Source organism: Scardinius erythrophthalmus (assembly GCF_964197995.2).
Source record: "Scardinius erythrophthalmus genome assembly, chromosome: 2".
Lineage (NCBI taxonomy): Eukaryota > Metazoa > Chordata > Actinopteri > Cypriniformes > Leuciscidae > Scardinius > Scardinius erythrophthalmus.
Window position 1 is genome coordinate 40,677,474 of NC_138222.1, and position 19,567 is coordinate 40,697,040.

The 19,567-nt window shown below is 42.7% G+C and overlaps 1 protein-coding gene across 2 annotated transcripts in view; it reads left to right on the forward strand.

Moving 5' to 3' along the window:
* The window catches only part of nfatc3a (nuclear factor of activated T cells 3a), a 91,268-nt gene that overhangs the window by 60,848 nt on the left and 10,853 nt on the right, over positions 1-19,567 (forward strand). For both annotated transcript variants that reach the window (XM_081359553.1, XM_081359554.1), the window contains exons 7-9: positions 11,697-11,752; positions 12,038-12,164; positions 16,731-17,747. In XM_081359553.1, the coding sequence (XP_081215679.1) occupies positions 11,697-11,752; positions 12,038-12,164; positions 16,731-17,747 (1,200 nt within the window). The remainder of the gene's footprint in view (positions 1-11,696; positions 11,753-12,037; positions 12,165-16,730; positions 17,748-19,567) is intronic.

A 19,567-nucleotide genomic window follows, 5' to 3' on the forward strand; every position in this document is an offset into this window, starting at 1 on the left:
TGTACATTTCAATGCATAATAAATGTTAAAATGAAAAGGTAAATTAGAAATGAAGATATGCTTTAATGGCATGTTTTTTTTCGTTTTGTTTTTTTGTTTGTTTTTTAAAAATTTCCACCCTCTTGTGGCATGGCATGGTGGACCGAATAAAAGGTCATCATGGGCCAGCTTTTGCCATCTATGCACAATATGCTTTAAAGTTGTAACCATGACAATCTAACACTCACATCTAATCACACAATGCACTGTTTTATCCAGTGTAGTTTATTTTTATGTATTTACTATTCATAACTGTCACGCATACAACATGCTTTTATTAAAAGGTGTATTATAAGGTGTCATTTATGCATTAAGAATATTTTTATAATGTCTGTACCAATAGATGTCCAATATTCAGGTGACCTGATTTTGAGTCCCGGCTTGCGGACATTTCCCGATTCTGCCCCCCCTTTCTCCCGCTTTGCTTCCTGTCAGTTCACTGTACTGTCCTATCGCAATAAAGGCAAAAACGTCAAAAATAAATCTATTAAGAAAAGAATACCGTTTAAAGTGTTACCACAAATTGTCCATCTGTTTTTAAAACTTTGTGAAATACAATGTGAACACCGGCAGAAAATGCATTTGGGATCAGATCAACCTGAAACCATCCTAATTTTTTTGGTTTACTAAGGACTGATTAGTCGACTAGTCATTCAGGCAAACCACCGGAGTAGCAGTATATTTCAATATATTTAGTTTTGAATCACTAAAGTTCTTTCCCATTTGACACATAGGCCAACCATGTGGCCATCAGTCTGAATTCTCAGCTTTTAGTCACTGTGCTTTCAAGAGGCTTTATTAGACAGACTTTTTGGGGTTAGACTGTGTCATAAGCCTCAGCAGTGCTCTGTCTGTATGAATTTTTGTTGAAATAGACTTTTTACACATTCAACAGAGCCCTCAGAGACAATCTGTTCGATCTAATCTTTAATCTTTAATCACAATCTTTCCTTGACTCTTTCCTGCATCACTTGTGTGCTCTTTTTGAAATTCTTTGATAAGCAACACTTCTCTTTTCCATCTTTTCCATCACTCATGGACACACTCGTTTGTAAGTAATTAAACGCAAGTTAGGACCTGCCTCAGATGAAGGCAATGAATGAAAGGCATTCTGGGAATACAAGTCTTGGCCTGCCTTGAGTGTATGTGTGTTTCTAGTTTGAGACAATGACACACTGACTCAATCAATAAGAGTTTACACATAAACACACAGGACTGTACTAACCCAACAAACTGACTCAGAGAGACACCCTTTGGAACTTACCTCTCCTCTAATTGGCTCCCTGTGAAGTGGCAACCCCTCTAGGCAATCTATATGGTGATTACCCATGCTTTTGTTGCATTGTATAAAAATGGAAAGTCCTGGGTTGCTTTAACAAGTAGGATGGAAATTCTGCTCTCACATCTGGAGCAGCTCCGGGGGAAAAGTTAATATCTTTTTGAGCAGGAGCTCATCAAGTAGTATCTGTGTGATTTGCAAGAATGTGTTCTATAGTTGTGTTTGAAATCGTATATGTTGTTAAAGGAGCACTCAGTAATATGACACTGGTCTTGGACTTTATACCGACCTGGCAGCAAACTGTTGGTTACTGATGTCTAATACTGATGCTCTATTTGCAATTAAAATATTTTTTAATAAAGCCATTAAAAATATAACAAGTGAGGTAAAATGAGTAGTATTGAGCTGGTCATGTTTTGTTAACATGGATTTGTTATCTAATGTGTGTGTACATAATTTTTAACAAATTTTTTTTTAAGTATTATTCTGTTTTTGTGTGTGTGTGTGTGTGTGTGTGTGTGTGTGTGTGTGTGTGTGTGTGTGTGTGTGTGTGTGTGTGTGTGTGTGTGTGTGTGTGTGTGTGTGTTTGTGTGTTTGTGTGTGTGTGTGTGTGTGTGTGTAAAACTTTTTAATAAGGAATTTACTCTGTGCACCCTTAAAATAATTGAGGATAGTGAAGTTTTTGTATTATTCATGATAACATGCCACACAGTGATGCAGTATTATAATCTTTAGAGCTGACTGGTTAAGACTGAAACTTATTTCGTTGCTCCAATAATAACCCATGCTGAATCTATAAGCAAAATGTTGTCTAAGATCTCTGGATAATAGTTGACCGAGTCTGGAATTCATAAAATTATATCAAGTCAAGTCAAGTCAAGTTTATTTATATAGCGCTTTTCACAACACAGGCTGTATCAAAGCAGCTTCACAGCAATAAATTAGAACAATACATCAATGTTTGTTTCTAGTGGAACGTCTACGTTTGGTAATGCTGATCAATAGTATCGTTGATTGATTAATTAAATTAAATATCCCCAACTGAGCAAGCCAAAGGCAACAGTGGCAAGGAACCGAAAAACTCCATCAGGTGACCTAATGGAGAAAAAAAAACCTTGGGAGAACCCGGGCTCAGTCGGGGGCCAGTTCTCCTCTGGCGTTTATATGCTAGAGGTCGGATTTAACTGTAAGATTAAAAGTATTATATGAATGCCTGGCTGAAGAGATGCGTCTTTAATCTAGTTTTAAACTGGGAGAGCGAGTCTGAGCAACGAACAGTATCCGGAAGACTATTCCAGAGTTTTGGTGCTAAATGTGAAAATGCTCTCCCTCCTTTGGTGGATCTGGATATCCTAGGTATGACCAAAAGCCTCGAATTTAGTGACCTTAAAGAGCGCGATGGATTATAGGGCGATAGAAGATCCGTTAAATAGACTGGAGCTAAGCCGTTTAGGGCTTTATAAGTCAGTAGCAATACCTTGTAATTAATACGGGACTTTATAGGTAACCAATGTAGTGATGATAAAATCGGTGTTATATGATCATATTTTCTTGATCTAGTTAGAACTCTAGCGGCGGCATTTTGGACTAACTGTAGCTTGTTTATTGAGGATGCAGGACAACCGGCTAATAACGCATTACAGTAATCTAGTCTCGAAGTCATGAATGCATGAACTAACTTTTCTGCATCAGAAACTGATAGCATGTTACGTAGCTTAGCAATGTTTCTAAGGTGGAAAAAGGCTGTTCTTGTTACATATGAAATATGATTTTCAAAAGACAGGTTGCAGTCTAATATAACACCCAGGTCTTTTACTGTAGAGGATGAAGTAACAGGACATCCTACTATGTTAAAGTTGTATTGTGAGAGGTTTTGTGGGTGGTTTTTTGAACCGATAAGTAGTACCTCTGTCTTGTCTGGATTTAATAAAAGAAAATTACGCGTCATCCAATCTTTTATATCTTTAACACACTCTGTCAATTTGGATAATTTAGCGTTTTCATCCGGCCGTGATGAAATATAGATTTGAGTGTCATCAGCATAACAATGGAAACTAATTCCATGTTTCCTTATAATATTTCCAAGTGGCAGCATATATATTGAGAATAATAGAGGGCCTAACACAGATCCCTGCGGCACTCCATAGTTTACTGGAGTTATGATAGATTTTTCTCCATTTAAATAAACAAAATGGTAGCGGTCAGATAAATACGATCTAAACCAGCTTAATGCTTGTCCTTGAACACCAGTATAATTTTGTAATCGATCTAAGAGTATTGTATGATCTATAGTATCGAACGCAGCACTAAGATCAAGTAAAACTAGTATTGAGATACAGCCTTGGTCAGAAGCTAAAAGTAAATCATTTGTGATTTTAACGAGCGCAGTTTCAGTGCTATGATGCGGCCTGAACCCAGACTGAAACTTTTCATAGTCGTCATTTTCTTGTAAGAAAGAGCCCAGTTGAGCGGACACAACTTTTTCTAGTATTTTAGACATAAAAGGTAGATTTGAAATGGGTCTGTAATTTACTAGATTATTCGGATCTAATTGTGGTTTCTTAATGAGAGGTTTTATAACTGCCAGTTTAAATGTTTTCGGAACATAACCTAAAGATAAAGACGAGTTAATAATATTGAGGAGAGGCTCTTCCACTACAGGTAACACTTCTTTCAATAGTTTAGTTGGTATTGGATCTAGTAAACATGTTGTTGTTTTAGATGAAGTAAAAAGTTTATTTAACTCTTTTTGTTCTATAGTTGTAAAGCACTGTAATTGTTCTTGCGGGGTGATAATTGAGGCTGAATTATAAGGCGCGATTGAGGATTGAACGTTTACAATTGTGGTTCTGATGTTTTCTATTTTCTCAGTGAAGAACTTCATGAAATCATTACTACTAAACTGTAATGGAATATTTTGTTCAGGAGTCATCTGTTTATTTGTTAGTCTCGCCACGGTGTTAAATAAGAACATAGGATTGTTATGGTTGTTTTCTATTAGTCTGCGGAGATGCTCAGCCCTGGCCGCTTTTAGGGCCTTTTTATAACGTGACATACTGTCTTTCCATGCGATTCTAAAGACCTCTAAGTTAGTTTGTTTCCATTTACGCTCTAAATTACAGGTTTCTCTCTTTAGAACACGCGTAGTATTGTTGTACCATGGTGCTTTACTTTTCTCTCTGACCTTTTTTAATCTAATGGGCGCAACAATATCCAATGATCCAGAGAGAATGGTGCTCATAGTGCTAGTTAATTCCTCAAGTTCATCTGTTTGTTTGGGTTCACTGAGCAGCTGAGACAGATCCAATAAGCTATTTGAAAAATGATCTATGGTGGATGGAAGGATTGTTCTGCCTAATCGATAACGCGGCGCAGCATGATATATTACAGGAGTACGTAATATGCAAGTTACCATGTAATGGTCAGTGACATCGTCACTTTGTGGAATGATATATATATCGGTTGGATCGGTTCCATGTGATATAATTAAATCGAGTGTATGATTAAATCGATGAGTTGGTCCGGTGACGTTTTGCTTGACCCCAAAGGAGTTTAATAAATCTGTAAACGCAGCCCCTAACGCATCATTTTGATTATCTACATGGATATTAAAGTCTCCAACAATTAATGCTTTATCGAAGTTAACTAATAGGTCTGAGAGAAGATCTGCAAACTCTTTTAGGAAATCAGCGTAAGGCCCAGGCGGTCTATATACGGTAGCCAAGGCTAGAGATAATAGGGATGTTTTTCCATCGTATATCAACAATTCACTCAAATCAAGTGTTTTTGTTGACTGACACGGAGCCATCCATCTGAGAGACATTGGTCCCTAGGGGCCACTTTAGCAGTAGGGAACAAAGCAGGACATATGAGAGGAAGAGGACTGATAATTTTAGGTCTAAATTTGACACATTGGATCTAATCTAATTGAATGATTATTGGATCTACAGGAATTAGATGGGTAGTTTCTAACTGAGCAGCCCATGTGGTGGTTCTGAGACTTTGTAACTCGTTTTTGATTTGCTGAATGGATAGAAAAGTAGAGAAGTAAACGTACTCGGTTACTAACGTAACCTCGGTTCTCTCTAGAGAGGGAACGAGTACTGCGTAAATGGGAAAAAGGGGAAAAACTCTTTTCCACGAGATACTGAAGCCAAAAAATGATCCTTAATTTTGAAATACTGTAAAACGCGTTGCAGCAGCATGCAGACATGGGCAAGACGGCTCGCGCGCCCATTGGCTGCTCTGCGGCAACTGCACCAGCCTATCGAGAGAGGCCCCTCATGACGTCAGAACCAATGAGGGCGCCCACTACATCACGTCCCACCGTAACGGGTGAGGGCTTGGGCTATAAATACGGCCCCGAAAGGCTGGTCCACTGGTTTTTCATCGGTGATTTATATAAGCCACCACCGACATGTTGTCCGAACGGACCAAGACGTGGTGTCCTTTTATCTGGGGACAAAAACGCCTCAGTGCGTTGTCGACTGCCATCATTTCCAGGCAGTTTATGTGTAGAAGCTTTTCCCGTTCTGACCACTGGCCGAAGAACGGTCTGCCCTCAAGCAGCGCTCCCCATCCCGAGGTTGAGGCGTCCGTAGACACCAACTTCACACTAGAGGAAGTCCCCAGGTTTACACCTGACCGGTACCAATCGGTCGCTGTCCAAGGTTTCAGAGCTGAGATGCATTTCTGATCGACCATGAGGCGCAAGAGACCGGAGGTCCACGCTCGGCGCGGTACACGCACTTTCAACCAGTACTGCAGCGGGTGCATGCAAAGCAGACCCAGCTGAAGCACTGAAGATGCTGAAGCCATGAGACCCAGCATCTTCTGAAACTTTTTGAGCGGGACTAAAGTGCCGTGGTGAAAGATCTTTGTCATGCGCTGAATACTCAGTCTGCGCTGTAGCGACAGTTGTGCTGTCATAGACAGCGAATCCAGTTCTGTACCCAGAAAAGATATTTTCTGACTGGGAGACAGCGAACTCTTCGCCCAATTGACTTTGAGACCTAAATTCTCGAGGTGATCGAGTAATATGGTCCTGTGTTCTATGAGCTCTGACTGTGATCGAGCTAGAACCAGCCAATCGTCCAAATAATTCAGCACTCGTATGCCCCGGAGCTTGAGGGGTGCGAGCGCTGCATCCATGCACATTGTGAATGTACAAGGTGCCAGGGATAGGCCAAACGTCAGGACTCTGTATTGATATGCCTGGCCCTCGAAGGCGAATCTCAAAAATCGCCTGTGACGTGACGCTATTTGTATTTGGAAATAAGCGTCTTTCAGATCTATTGACATGAACCAGTCCCCCTGGCGAATTTGCGAGAGGATTTTCCTGGTTGTGAGCATTCTGAACCATCGTTTCAGAAGTGCTTTGTTTAGTCTTCTTAGATCTAGAATGGGTCTGAGACCCCCGTCTTTTTTGGGTACCAGAAAATATCTGCTGTACATGCCCTCTTCGCTCTGAGCTTGTGATAAGGGTTCTATAGCCCCTTTGCTCAGTAACTTCGCTATTTCGGCTCGAAGTAGGTGTGCTACTTCCTTTTCCACTGTAGTTTCGATTCGCGCCACTTGGCATTGCGGACGTCGAACGAATTGTAGCAAATAGCCTCTTTTTATAATGTTCAGCACCCACTCTGATACCCCGGGAAGCTCTGCCCAAGCGTTCGCGTGAGTGGCTAGGGGTAAAATGAAATCTGGGCTCTGGCCACGACCTAATGGCGAGCGGAGAGCATGAATTGTGCTGTAACATGAACGCCGCGCTTGCAGCCTGCCCGCGCTCAGTTCTCCTACAGCGGTGTGCTGAGAGAGAGCGAGCGGGGCGAACCCCGTAGGGTTTATCATGTCTGTGAGCGAATGAGGGTGCGGGACAGCGGGCCCATTCATAACGCTGAAAACACCGTCTGTTTGTGCAGACTGTATGTGCGTTGGTTTCGTTTTTACAGAAACCGTGAGACATGCCGTGTGTAGTGTTTGCGGGCACTGGGACGTGGGCACAATCACTACATTTGGTGCACAATCGACGTGAGTCGATTTTATTTGTGCGGGCCGTGTGTGGCGGGCTGTGTTTGTGTGTAGGAATGGGCACTGGGCAGTGGGCATTTTTACTACACTCATAACACCATCGGCCGTGGACGGAATACCAGAAAATACAGTCTTTATGGGATTTATCTGGGTCGGCGTAAAAACGGCGTTTGTGTGCAGGCAAGCGGGCTGTGTTGCCGACTTGTTTACTGCAGAATACGCTGGAACAGTCGCAATTACTGGAACTGAACGAGCGGAAATTTTCGGTGGAAGTCCGGCCGCGGCGGGACTTGAACACCGTTGTTTCCCTAGACTGGCTAGGAAGACTTAGAGGCCTCGGGCTTTACCTCAATCTTCGGTCGGGGCCCACGCGGAAGGGGGCGCGGGTGGTGGAGCGAGAGCGTGGTCTCTGACCCCGGGTCTGACGGCGCTGTGGAGCGGCGGCAGCTGGGGGTTGCGGCTGGGAGCTGCGAGCAAATGGCTGTTTAGAGCGACCTGTTGCGGAGCTTGAGCGCTTGGGCAGGAAATGTTTCATGGCCTGCGATTGTTTTCTGTACCTCAGCGAATCTGTCTGCGAAATCTTTGACAGAATTCTTTGACGGGAGAGACGGGGGCGTCGAGGAACGCGGAGCGCTCCGAGTCCGACATCTCAGAGAGCGTGAGCCAGAGGTGTCTCTCAGCCACGATGAGAGAGGCCATGTTCCGCCCTATGGCCTGTGCAGCGGATTTAGTGGCGCGAAGGGCGAGATCCGTCACGCTCCTCAGATCTGGCAGGCTCACAGATTCCGGCCCTTCCTCGTCCATTTTATGGAGAAGGTTGGCCTGGAAAATCTGGAGTATGGCCATGGAGTGAAGCGCAGAGACAGCCTGCCCAGCGGCGGTGTAAGCGCAACCGTGCAAGGCTGACGTAGTGCGGCAAGCTTTCGATGGTAGCGCCGTCTTAGCACGCCGTCCAGCGGAGGGCGGGCAAAGATGGGCAGCTACAGCTTCCTCCACGGGGGGGAGAGAGTGGTACCCTTTATCTTTAGCACCGTCAACTACGGAGAATGCTGCAGACACGGGAGTACGCACTCTGGCTGAAAAGGGGGCGCTCCAAGACTTAGCGACTTCTTCATGAAGCTCAGGAAGAAAGGGCGCTGGTCTTGAAGGCGGCGAAGCACGGTTCCCTTGCAGAAAACAGCCGTCCAGGCGGTTGTGTGCAGGCTGCTGGGGCGTCGACCACTCAAGGCCGAGGCTCTCGACGGCCTGCTCGAGCAGACGCATAAGCTTTGCTTCAATGCTGGCTCTTTTCCCAGAGGGCCGGTGAGAAGAAGGTGCGAGATCCGCAGAGCTCGACCAGTCCTCACTGCCCGACGCTAGGAGAGAGCAACTGTCGTCCTCCACACACACAGCTTCCTCGTAGTCTCCTATGGCGGAAGCGGCGGCAGACCGCGGCCGCTGACCGGCAGTGAGAGACTTGGGTGCAGCAGGCGGCGAAGCTGGCGGGCGCACCGGCGAGCTTTCACGGGATGGAGGAGGTTCCGGGACCCGCTGAGCGTGCCGCTTTTTACGACGCGGCAACGCAGCAGGCGAAGGTGCAGTCTCAGAGAAAAATGCCAGGCGAGTCCGCAGAGTCACCATAGGCATTAACTCGCAGTGAGGGCGGCCGCCATCAGCGAGCGCGAGAGCTGCATGATCCTCACCCAGGCAGGAAACACAGATGACATGGTGGTCCCCGTCGCTGAGTGGAGCTTGGCATGAGCCACAGGATGTGCAAGGCATCTTGAAAAAGACGCTCGGCTCTTTTAGATGGAAAAGTGTGTGTCACGGCGGTCGAGCACACACAGCAGAGAAAAGGATATGTACGCCGGAAAGCGTGAGCAGGAACGGCGACTGAAGGCGGCGAGTTGTCGACCAGGAGCTTCAGATGCAGAGGCTCGTCCCACAGAAGGCTTATATCAAACGGCGCGGCTTCTTCCTCTCGGGATCCAGCGATGCGTGAGCTTCGCTGAAGAGATGAAAAATCAGTGGACCAGCCTTTCGGGGCCGTATTTATAGCCCAAGCCCCCACCCGTTTCGGTGGGACGTGACGTAGTGGGCGTGAAGCACCCTCATTGGTTCTGACGTCATGAGGGGCCTCTCTCGATAGGCTGGTGCAGTTGCCGCAGAGCAGCCAATGGGCGCGCAAGCCGTCTTGCCCATGTCTGCATGCTGCTGCAACGCGTTTTACAGTATTTCAAAATTAAGATTAATTTTTTTGGCTTCAGTATCTCGTGGAAAAGAGTTTTTCCCCTAGCGTAAAGCTATTTACGCAGTACGAGAGAACCTCTCGTAAGAGAACCAACCACACAACTGGATATCAGAAGTTGTATTGCCCTCGTATTCAGGAAAAAAAAGAAACTTTAAAGGATAGTTCACCCTTAGTCTACAAAGGATAGTCTTGGCCTTGATAAAAGGTTTTTTTTTGTTTGTTTTTTTTTTTTTTTTAAGAGTATGAGCTACATATTTTGCTCTATCGTACTATTTATTTATTTATTTTTATTTATTTATTTATTTTCTATTTTGAATAAAGTTTCAATAAACTGTTGATTTTTATTATTATTATTATTATTATTATTATTATTATTATTATTATTTCAGATGTCAGGCTTTACAGGGTTAACACCCTTTTCCCCCTATAGTCCTCAAACATTAGTTCATTTGTTTTGGGTACAGTGACATAATATATATGGCAGATAAGAAATAGTAAGTGCAATTGAGTGTTTACTATGGAAAAAAAATCTGACCCAGGAAAGCTAACAAAAAATGTTTTTATAATTAATGATTCAGGAAATTATTAGTGAAGAGTTACATTAACCATCTGTTTCAATTGAGTCTAGTTTTCGCTTGCCAGCAGGACATTTAATTCCACATAATGACACATAAAGGCTTTGTATGATTGTGCCAGAATTGTTTTTTTTTTTCATGAGTTTGTTTATCACACTATTAATAACAGAACAGCAGTGTTTCTGAGCTGAAGAATTAGGACAGCGAGTGTGTGAGCGTGGAGTCTCGTTCCTGTTTGAACCTGCCCTCATGTGGGGCTCTCTCCGGTGTCCAGTGAATGTCAACATGTGCTGCTGTACTACTACTGCTGAAGTTACAGGCGTCCAAGGTCATTCTCATATTAACAAAATGCCTTTTGACACAGAGGGGAGTTGAGACTCTACACAGTAACCTTGTGTAAACAGCAGTCTCTGGAGTGTAATGCACCAGGTGATAATGAAACTTCTCACAGTGGTATCTTCAGTTTGATAACAGTCCTCAAACAGTGCCCACTACACTATCCCTTTGAAAGGGGGCTATGTATTCCCACATTTTCAGACATTCTTGGGAGTATACTGCTGTTTGTCCCGTGTTAGACTCATGTCAAGCACAAACTTCAAAGCTGGAAATGTGTTTAAGAGTGTAAATCAGACTTGTGCCATGCAGTTAATGTAATTTATGATCCATGAAGTGACTGTTTTCCCTTCCAGGATCAGTCTTAACCAGTCGGCTGGTCCCTTGGCTTTTATTTCTGTCTGTAAGACATCTGCGCAGTTGATTAGCTTCATGTCAAAGGAAAAATGAGATGACAGCATGTTTCCGAGAGATCCTGCGCCTCTCCTCGGGATGCACGTGGAGGTGTTGTGCAATGAATACATTTATTCCACGAATCTTGCCATGATTCAACAATAAATAAAGTTATTCTGCACATCTCTCTAAGACTCTAACGGCCTTATTAATGACATAATTACCTGTTAGGGGCCTAAGAGTCTTCTCTGTTCCTGTCAGCAAAGGGCAAACAGAGTGAGACTGATCTGAGTTTTATTAAAGAGCCTCTTGAGTAGCCCGCTGTGAAAAACTCACTCTGCTAATAAAGCTCCAGCATTTCTAGCCCTCTTTCTTGGGAGTATTTAATATAACATTTTTTTTTCATGGTCAGGTCATTGCTGTACGCAGTTCCTGCATAGAGCTGACATTTTGATCTATTCAAGCAATTGAGTCTATTTCCCTTTGTGGAAAAAGGCTTATCGTTTGCAAGCAAATTCAATTAATCTTTTTATCATTCTAAAGGTGAGGCACAATTTTTCAAGCTTCTCACTGGATTCGGTGCAGGAACACCTGTAGATACATGCAGGAGTAAAGCTCCCTATTACTTAATAGCTATTTGTAACCTAGATCTTGAAAGTTTCAGAGGAATGCTGGAAGACATGATGATGGTTGGGCAGTAATGATGAGAGGGTCAAGTTACCCAAATTTGAGGGGCAAATATTTGCACAGAGTTCTTGTGTATGCTAGCTGACCTAATATGTTGTTCCTGCGTACGCAGCTAACGTTTTTCTTTCTTCAGATGGAAGACCGCAGTGGGAGGTGGAGGCAAAGATCATCAGAGAAAAGAGTCAAGGAGTAAGTGAATGCTTTCCTATTTACATGTCTCATGCCAACAAATGCACAGACATAAAAATGTCTACATACCCTTTTTCAGTCTTTTTTTCTGTCTTTAACTGAACTAAAAGCTGAAATTCGCCTCAGTCTTCTGAATGTTTAACACATGATAGATTTGAGGACACTGTAATATGTTTTGACTATATTTGAACTTTGTATTCTTCTGTGGATCAACTTTGAGAGGTTTGCCTCAGACATCCATGATGTGTTGTTTAGTAAAGTTATGTTTCATGTCTCCATCTGCAGTCAAGCATTGTGGTGGAGGTGCCTCCTTATCACAGTAAGACGGTCACTTCAGCTGTGCAGGTGCAGTTCTACATGTGCAATGGCAAACGGAAAAGGAGTCAATCACACCGCTTTACCTATCTGCCAGGTTTGTATTAGACAGCACATTACAACATTAGCTCAGAATATTACTCAACTATTTGCTGCTCTTAACTAAGCAATGTCATGTACTCATAGGCCTCATAGAAAAGTATAGACTACTGTTTTAAAGTTTGGGGATGGGAAGATTTTTTTTGAAATATTATGAAATATTATTACAATTTAAAATAATGGTTCTCTTTTTTAAAGGGATAGTTCACTTTGAAATTAATTTTTGATATGTTTTAGCTTACCTCAAGGGCATCCAAGATGTAGGTGTCTTTGTTTCCGCAGTAGTTTCAATTTTGATATTTTTAGGTCAAACCGTTCTTGTCTGTCAGTCATATAATGCAGGTCGATGGTCACTGTCTCAAAACACAAGCACAGAGTCCAAATTAAAACAATTCCCCATCGTCCAAATGAAACAATTCCCCATCATAAGTACACATTGATGGCCTAAGACACGAAACGAGCGGTTTGTGTGAGAAAACGAACAGTATTTATATCGTTGTTATCTCTTGAAAACAGCACACGTCCAAATGGTCTGACGGCGCGGGCGGGTATAGATATATACATAGATGTCGCCTTGGCTACTGCAGTTCATTGGAACGAAACCGTAGCCAAGCGACATCTAGTGTATATATCTATACCCACCCGCGGGCGGGTATAGATGTGTACACTAGATGTCGCCTTCGCTACTGCAGTTCATTGGAACGAAACCGTAGCCAAGGCGACATCAATGTATATATCTATACCCGCCCGCGCCGTCAGATCATTTGGACATGTGCTGTTTTCAAGAGATAACAACGATATAAATACTGTTCGTTTTCTCACACAAACCGCTCGTTTCGTGTCTTAGGCCATCAATGTGTACTTACGATGGGGAATTGTTTAATTTGGACGATGGGGAATTGTTTTAATTTGGACTTTGTGCATGCTCTTTGAGACAGTGACCGTAGACCTGCATGAAATGACTGACAGACAAGAACGGTTTGACCTAAAAATATCCAAATTGAAACTACTGCGGAAAAAAAGACACCTACATCTTGGATGCCCTTGAGGTAAGCTAAAACATACCAAAATTTATTTTCAAAGTGAACTATCCCTTTAATATATTTTAAAATGTAATTTATTTTTGTGATGCAAAGCTGAATTTTCATCAGCAAGTACTCCAGTCTTTGGTGTCTTATGATGCTTCAGAAATCATTCTAATATGATGATTTGATACTCAGTTATTATCAATGATGGAAACAGTTGTGCTGTTTAATATATTTTTTTGGAATACTTTTTTCAGGATTCATTGAGTAAAACGTTAACAGCATTTATTCATAAAAACAGCATTTATTCAAAATAAAAACATTTCTAACAATATAAATCGTTACCATCACCTTTTATCAATTTAACGCATCCTTGTTGAATTAAAGTACTAATTTCTTTAAAAAAAAATACTTATTGTTCCCAAACTTTTGAACGGTAGTGTATATTGTTTCAAAAGATTTCTATTCTAAATAAATACAGTTCTTTTTAACTTTTTATTCATCAAATAATCCTGAAAAAAGTATCTCAGGTTATAAAAAAAATATTAAGCAGCACAACTGTTTCCAACATTGATCATAAATCAGCATATTAGAATGATTTCTGAAGGATCATAAGACACCAAAGACTGGAGTACTTGCTGATGAAAATTCAGCTTTGCATCACAAAAATAAATTACCTTGTAAAGTATATTAATAAAGAGAACCATTATTTTAAATTGTAATAATATTTCATAATATTACTGTTTTTTTTTTGTTTTGTTTTTTACTGCAGGCTTGATGAGCATAAGAGACTTCTTTCAAAAACATTGAAAATAGTAACGTTTCCAAACTTTTGACTGGTACTGTATATATATTTTATTTAGTTTTAAAATATAATTTATTGCAAAGCTGAAATTTCTGCAGCCATTGCTCCAGTCTTCAACATTTTTTCTGGATGCTAGATGACTGGAAAATTCAAAAGAACAGCATTTATTTGAAATGGAAATCTTTTATACAAGAGTAAAAATCTTTACTGTCACTCATGGTCAAAATAATGTATGTTTACTGAATAAAAGTATTAATTAAAATAATAAAGTACTTCATGGATCCTAAGTGCCTCACACTGTTAAAAATTAGCTCAATATGTTTTTGTAATTACATTTTACAGTAAAAAAAAAAGACAAAATAATATCAATCAATTATTGATACGTCATAATATAAACAATGCAATATAAAGTATATTGAATCATGTAATGTATTATGTAATTTATGACAAATGTGACTTAATGTCCACATTACATCAAGAATTGGATTATGTCTGAGGCTGGCCTTCATGCAAAATAGTTTTCTTGCTAACTTCACCTAACAGTAACAAGAATGGCACACATGTGGGTTTTCACAACATAGTCACCCATTTGATCATGCCAGCGTTCCTCTGCACTGTGCACCAGTGTGGTTAGGGATGAGGTTGTTCCAGTAACAGTTGAGCACCTGGTAACCGCTCATGTAAAACACATAAAGAAAGAATCAGCATGATTTACATGTGGCAGGAGGCATGCAAATTCGGGGTACTCAAGAACTGGACCCCTTCAATGTTTTTGTCTTTCTGTTTTTCTCGTTCTCATTAAATGCTCTCGTTCTGTTTCCATCTCCCGTTGGCTTCATCTGTCTTAAGAGTCATATTCTGCTGAACTGTTTTGCATTTTGGAAGATTTTCTCTATGATAAGTCTGTTGAATCATGAGCTTGATGATTCACATGGCAATAATAATGTGTCTCACATGTTGAATTGACATGCATTACATCAGCACATTATTAGCTCTGCTTTTTAAATTGGTATTTATACATCTGATGGAATAGACCGACATCCAGGGTGCAGTAAAAGGCGAAATCTAATTATGGCTTATAGAGTTTCTAATGAAGTGTAATTGTGTGTGGTTCACATAGCTATAAGCTGGTTTGGTATTAATTTCCCAAAGTGAGTCAAATCGAAAAACAGCGTTGGCGTAATTGAATCACACGTGAGCAACTTTTTTTCTTTGTCTCAATCTCCGAGTTGCATGCTAACCTGTAAAAGAGATAGAGAAAGACAAAACGAGAGGGAGAGTGAGAGAGCGAGATAGGCCCAGCCTCCCGCCCACCCTCTCCGCTCCACAAAGCACCCACTCAAATTAGGGTTTCCTGTTTTCCACACTAACCCGTCGGGTTTCAGCCAATCAGATGACAGCACAGGCAGCCAATATTATGAACAGGCCACGGCGACTGTGGTTGCCATGGCATCAGCCCACTGAGAAAGTGGCATAGCAGGGGGAAGGGCTGAGGTGCTGTGTTAGAGTAGAGCCAGACTTTTCATGGGTAATAAGACGTCTGATGCGATGAGCAGAGATCTTAATCCAGATTTAAACTAAATACAGTGTGAATGCTGTTGGGCCTGCGTGGAAGTAGTTTGTAATCCACCTAATTGAATGTCTGAGGCTTCTTTGTTGGTCACGGACAAATCCACCAGCTTTGGTCCAAAATTCACCTTGAAATGAATGCTATTAGTTGTATTTATCAACTGAAACTAAGCTTTTTTTAAAGTGCATTGTAAATACACAATGAGTAACACCAGACTCAAATGCATTCACACTCTCTCCCACACATGGTCACCACTTGCGCTTCATATCAGGAAACTACAGTTTTACTGCAGTAATGGCCTTGCAGCAGCGTATGGGCTGTGAACTGGATTTTGGTTCCCATTTGAAGCTATGCTGGAGGGCAGACAGCATTCTTCAGTTCCCAAATTCAGCACTGGTTTACATGGCACTCAAGCAGGCAACATATGCTCTCTCAGAGTCCACAGCAAGTAAAAATATCCCCCCCTCATGCGGGCCAGGGAAATGGCAGATCGGGAAATGGGTTACTGAACACTATGTGTTACTATTACTCATTGTGTGCACATGGAGGAGAGGAGAGGAGAGGAGAGGAGAGGAGAGGAGAGGAGAGGAGAGGAGAGGAGAGGAGAGTTTGATGGAAATATCGGATCATAATGAAATATGTGCAATTTTTATACTGAGCATAGTTCTTGAACATATGTTAGTCATATAATGTTGCTGTCAGTTTTATCTGAGATGGGAAATGGGACAAGAGTTCATTAATGCTGTGAATCTATTAAACTTTAAAAGAAATTGCCAAACCAGTATGGTTAATCCGTTTGATATGCTAATGTAATAGCATCATGAGATCTCAATAACTCTCAATATGATCACAATAAAAGTATAAATAAAAATACTTAAAGAGGTATTACTGATATTACTGAAAAGTTTCAAACTAGTGAAACAGATAATAACTGTTCAGACTAATTCAGTGACATTTTATAGCTAAAGACATTTCAAATGTTAAGATTATCAATTAAAGTTTTTCCTCTTTCTTCATTTTTTTACCATCTCTCTCTCTCTCTCTCTCTCTCTCTCTCTCTCTCTCTCTCTCTCTCTCTCTCTCTCTCTCTCTCTCTCTCTCTCTCTCTCTCTCTCTCTCTCTCTCTCTCTCTCTCTCTCTCTCTCCATCTCTCCATCCTTCCAGTCCTGGTCAAGCAGGAACATAGGGATGATCTGGACTCCCCTGCCGTGCCGCCCATGTCTATGCCTCTGGTCCATGCTGCCAGTTTGGTCTGCGCTCAGCCGCTGTCCTCCCCAGAGCACTCCCACCCACCAGACGGCCTTATGTCTAGCTCCCCACGTGGCCTGGCTGCAGGCCTGCATCCACTCCAGGCCCCCTGCGCCCCAATGGGCTCCCCAACTCTTCCCCACCTGCCCCATCTTCAGGCTCAAGGGCTGAATGCGCCTCCCGAATGCCAGATGCCCTTCCACCCAGGCCCTTCTGCCACTGCCAGGCCATCTTACCCACCCATACAGCACAACATGCCCTTCAACGGCCAGCACAGTCTTCCTATGACTGCGGGCTCCGCACAGGCCTACGAGAGGATGCCCTTCCAGGCCGATCCATCCGGGTGTCACACCCTGGGTTTGGGGATGGTGTATGGCCCGGCTTCTTCAACACCCACCTCTGGAGTGCCGCCGGGGTCTGTCCCCAGCCTCAGCCATGCAGCCTGTACAGGTAGCAACCAGGTCATGGCCCACTCTGCCCCTCACCTTCACTCTCTAGGCTATCACTGCCCCACTCCAGGGCAGGTCCCATCACCCACCCACACGCTGGGACAGCAGGTCCCACAGCTGCAGCGTCCACTGGTTTACCATCCAGCTGGGCAGCGGTCTGCCTCCTGCCCCACACCCTCCAGTGCTCCCTCTCGTATGGTGCCATCTCCCCACTCTGGGCCCTCGTCCCCCCAGATCCATTCCCTCCCCTACCATTCACCTACCTCCCCGTCTCCTACTTCCAGCAGCCCCTTGGGGCCCATGGCGCTCTCTGGACAGCCTTCCCCACAGGCTAGCAGCCCTGTTTTGGCTGGGTTGTCCCCTTCAGGTCCTTTGGTACACCCCCTGAACCAACAGGAAGAGGGGCCGAACATCAAACAGGAGCCAGAAGATAGAGAGCCCACTTTCCGTTCCATTGGCTTGCAGGACATTACGCTTGACGATGGTGAGTCTTTGCACTTTGTTAAACAGTGTCTTTTCATCTTATGACACTTGATAACATTTGAATGTGCCTGCTCACTTCCACATTTAGCCCCAGTGGCCACCACAACTTCAGGTGCAGCACAGTGTATGGAAATTGTGAGAAAATTAAGCACAAAATTAAACCTTCAGGAATAGTCCCACAACAGGACAAATCAATATTGATATGATATCATCACTTTTAGACTAAAGACATTTAAAGCTTCTAAAACTCATTACCAAAATGTGGTTTTATTATAATATAATTCATTGTGATTGACATGTAAATAAAATATAGGGCATAAAAATATGACAGAAAGAGTTCAATATTACCACAGTTTGCTGGGGGAGAATACTATACCGGAAGATTGCGTAGCTCTGAGATTTTAGTGGAAATATGTAGACAGTTGGCATGTATAGTGTCCATTGACTTTTGACTGGGTCACTCCAGGTTGCGTTTGATTTAGCTATGATGACCAAGGGCCCTATTTTAACAATCTGAAACGCAAGTATTAAGCGCGAAACGCAAGTAACTTTGTGGGCGGGTCTCGGCGCTGTTGCTATTATACCGGCGGGATAAATGACTCTTGCGCCCGACGCAAATCTAAAATGGGTTGGTCTGAAGTAGCTTCATTATTCATAGGTGTGGTTTGGGCGTAACGTGAAATAAACCAATCAGAGCATCATCTCACATTCCCTTTAAGAGCAGGCGCGCTTGTTCCATGGCGGATTGGATAACGGCGGATTTGCCAGGTGCACGCCAGGAGCGGTTCACAGCCGAGGAGACCGACGTTCTCGTCAGGGCCGTAAAAGACAGAGAAGTGACATTATATGGGGATTGGAGAAACCCACCCAAATTAGCTTCGGTTAAACAGGCGTATACAAATTTGGGTAAATGTGTAAGCTAGATTTATGCCATTTTTTCACATCCTCATGGACACAACAATGATTTCCCTCGTGTGTTAATATTTTTTTCCTTGTAATAATGTATGGTTTTCTAAAAATGAGAACTGCTGCGTCTGTGTGTAGATGAGATGAGCAAAGTGCATGCACGTTGTGCACACGCTACATTGATTATGGCCAAGCATGCGCCCTTAAATAACATGCGCAACAGAATTGTTTTCTAAACCTGCAAAATAGCACCAGGGAACGTTTGCGCCGGAACACGCCGCCTCCTTGCGCTGAACCGCCCCCGGGAGCGCAAGTTAATTTCCTAATTTACCAACGTGCGTCTGTGGAGGGAAAAGTCCGCTGTGCGTCGGGTGCAAAATAGGAATGACGTGTCTGTGTACAAAGTCAATTGCGCTGGGTGCAAGATAGGATGCATTAGGATGCCCCAAAACTACAATGCATTAGTCACACCAGCAGGCATGTCTGTTTTCCTCCCTTCGTTATAGTTTCTGTAGTACTCACTGAAATAATTACCCTTTTATTCACTTTATTCATATATATTTATGGATATTAGAGAATGAAAGGTACTTGCAATAATTTAATCAGTCGACTAGTGTGTGAATAATACATTAAGGGTAATATATAAGTGTGAATCTGTGCAGTAGTAGCTTATTCATAACAGGAACTAGTAGAGTTAATGCTTCATTTACTAAAATGAATTTGCATGCACACGTTGCCTGAGGTTAGAGTAATGATAGGTAGCAGGTCCCAGATCTTAAGAGTGTCATGGCATAGGTCGGATTCATTACAATGTTAATCCTTCTTAGCAAGAACTATGAGACCTAGTAAAGTTAGTAGTGTGGGGGAGGGAAAGAGAGAGGCTGTGTTTGGAGTCGCTTACTAGTTACTCTCGCT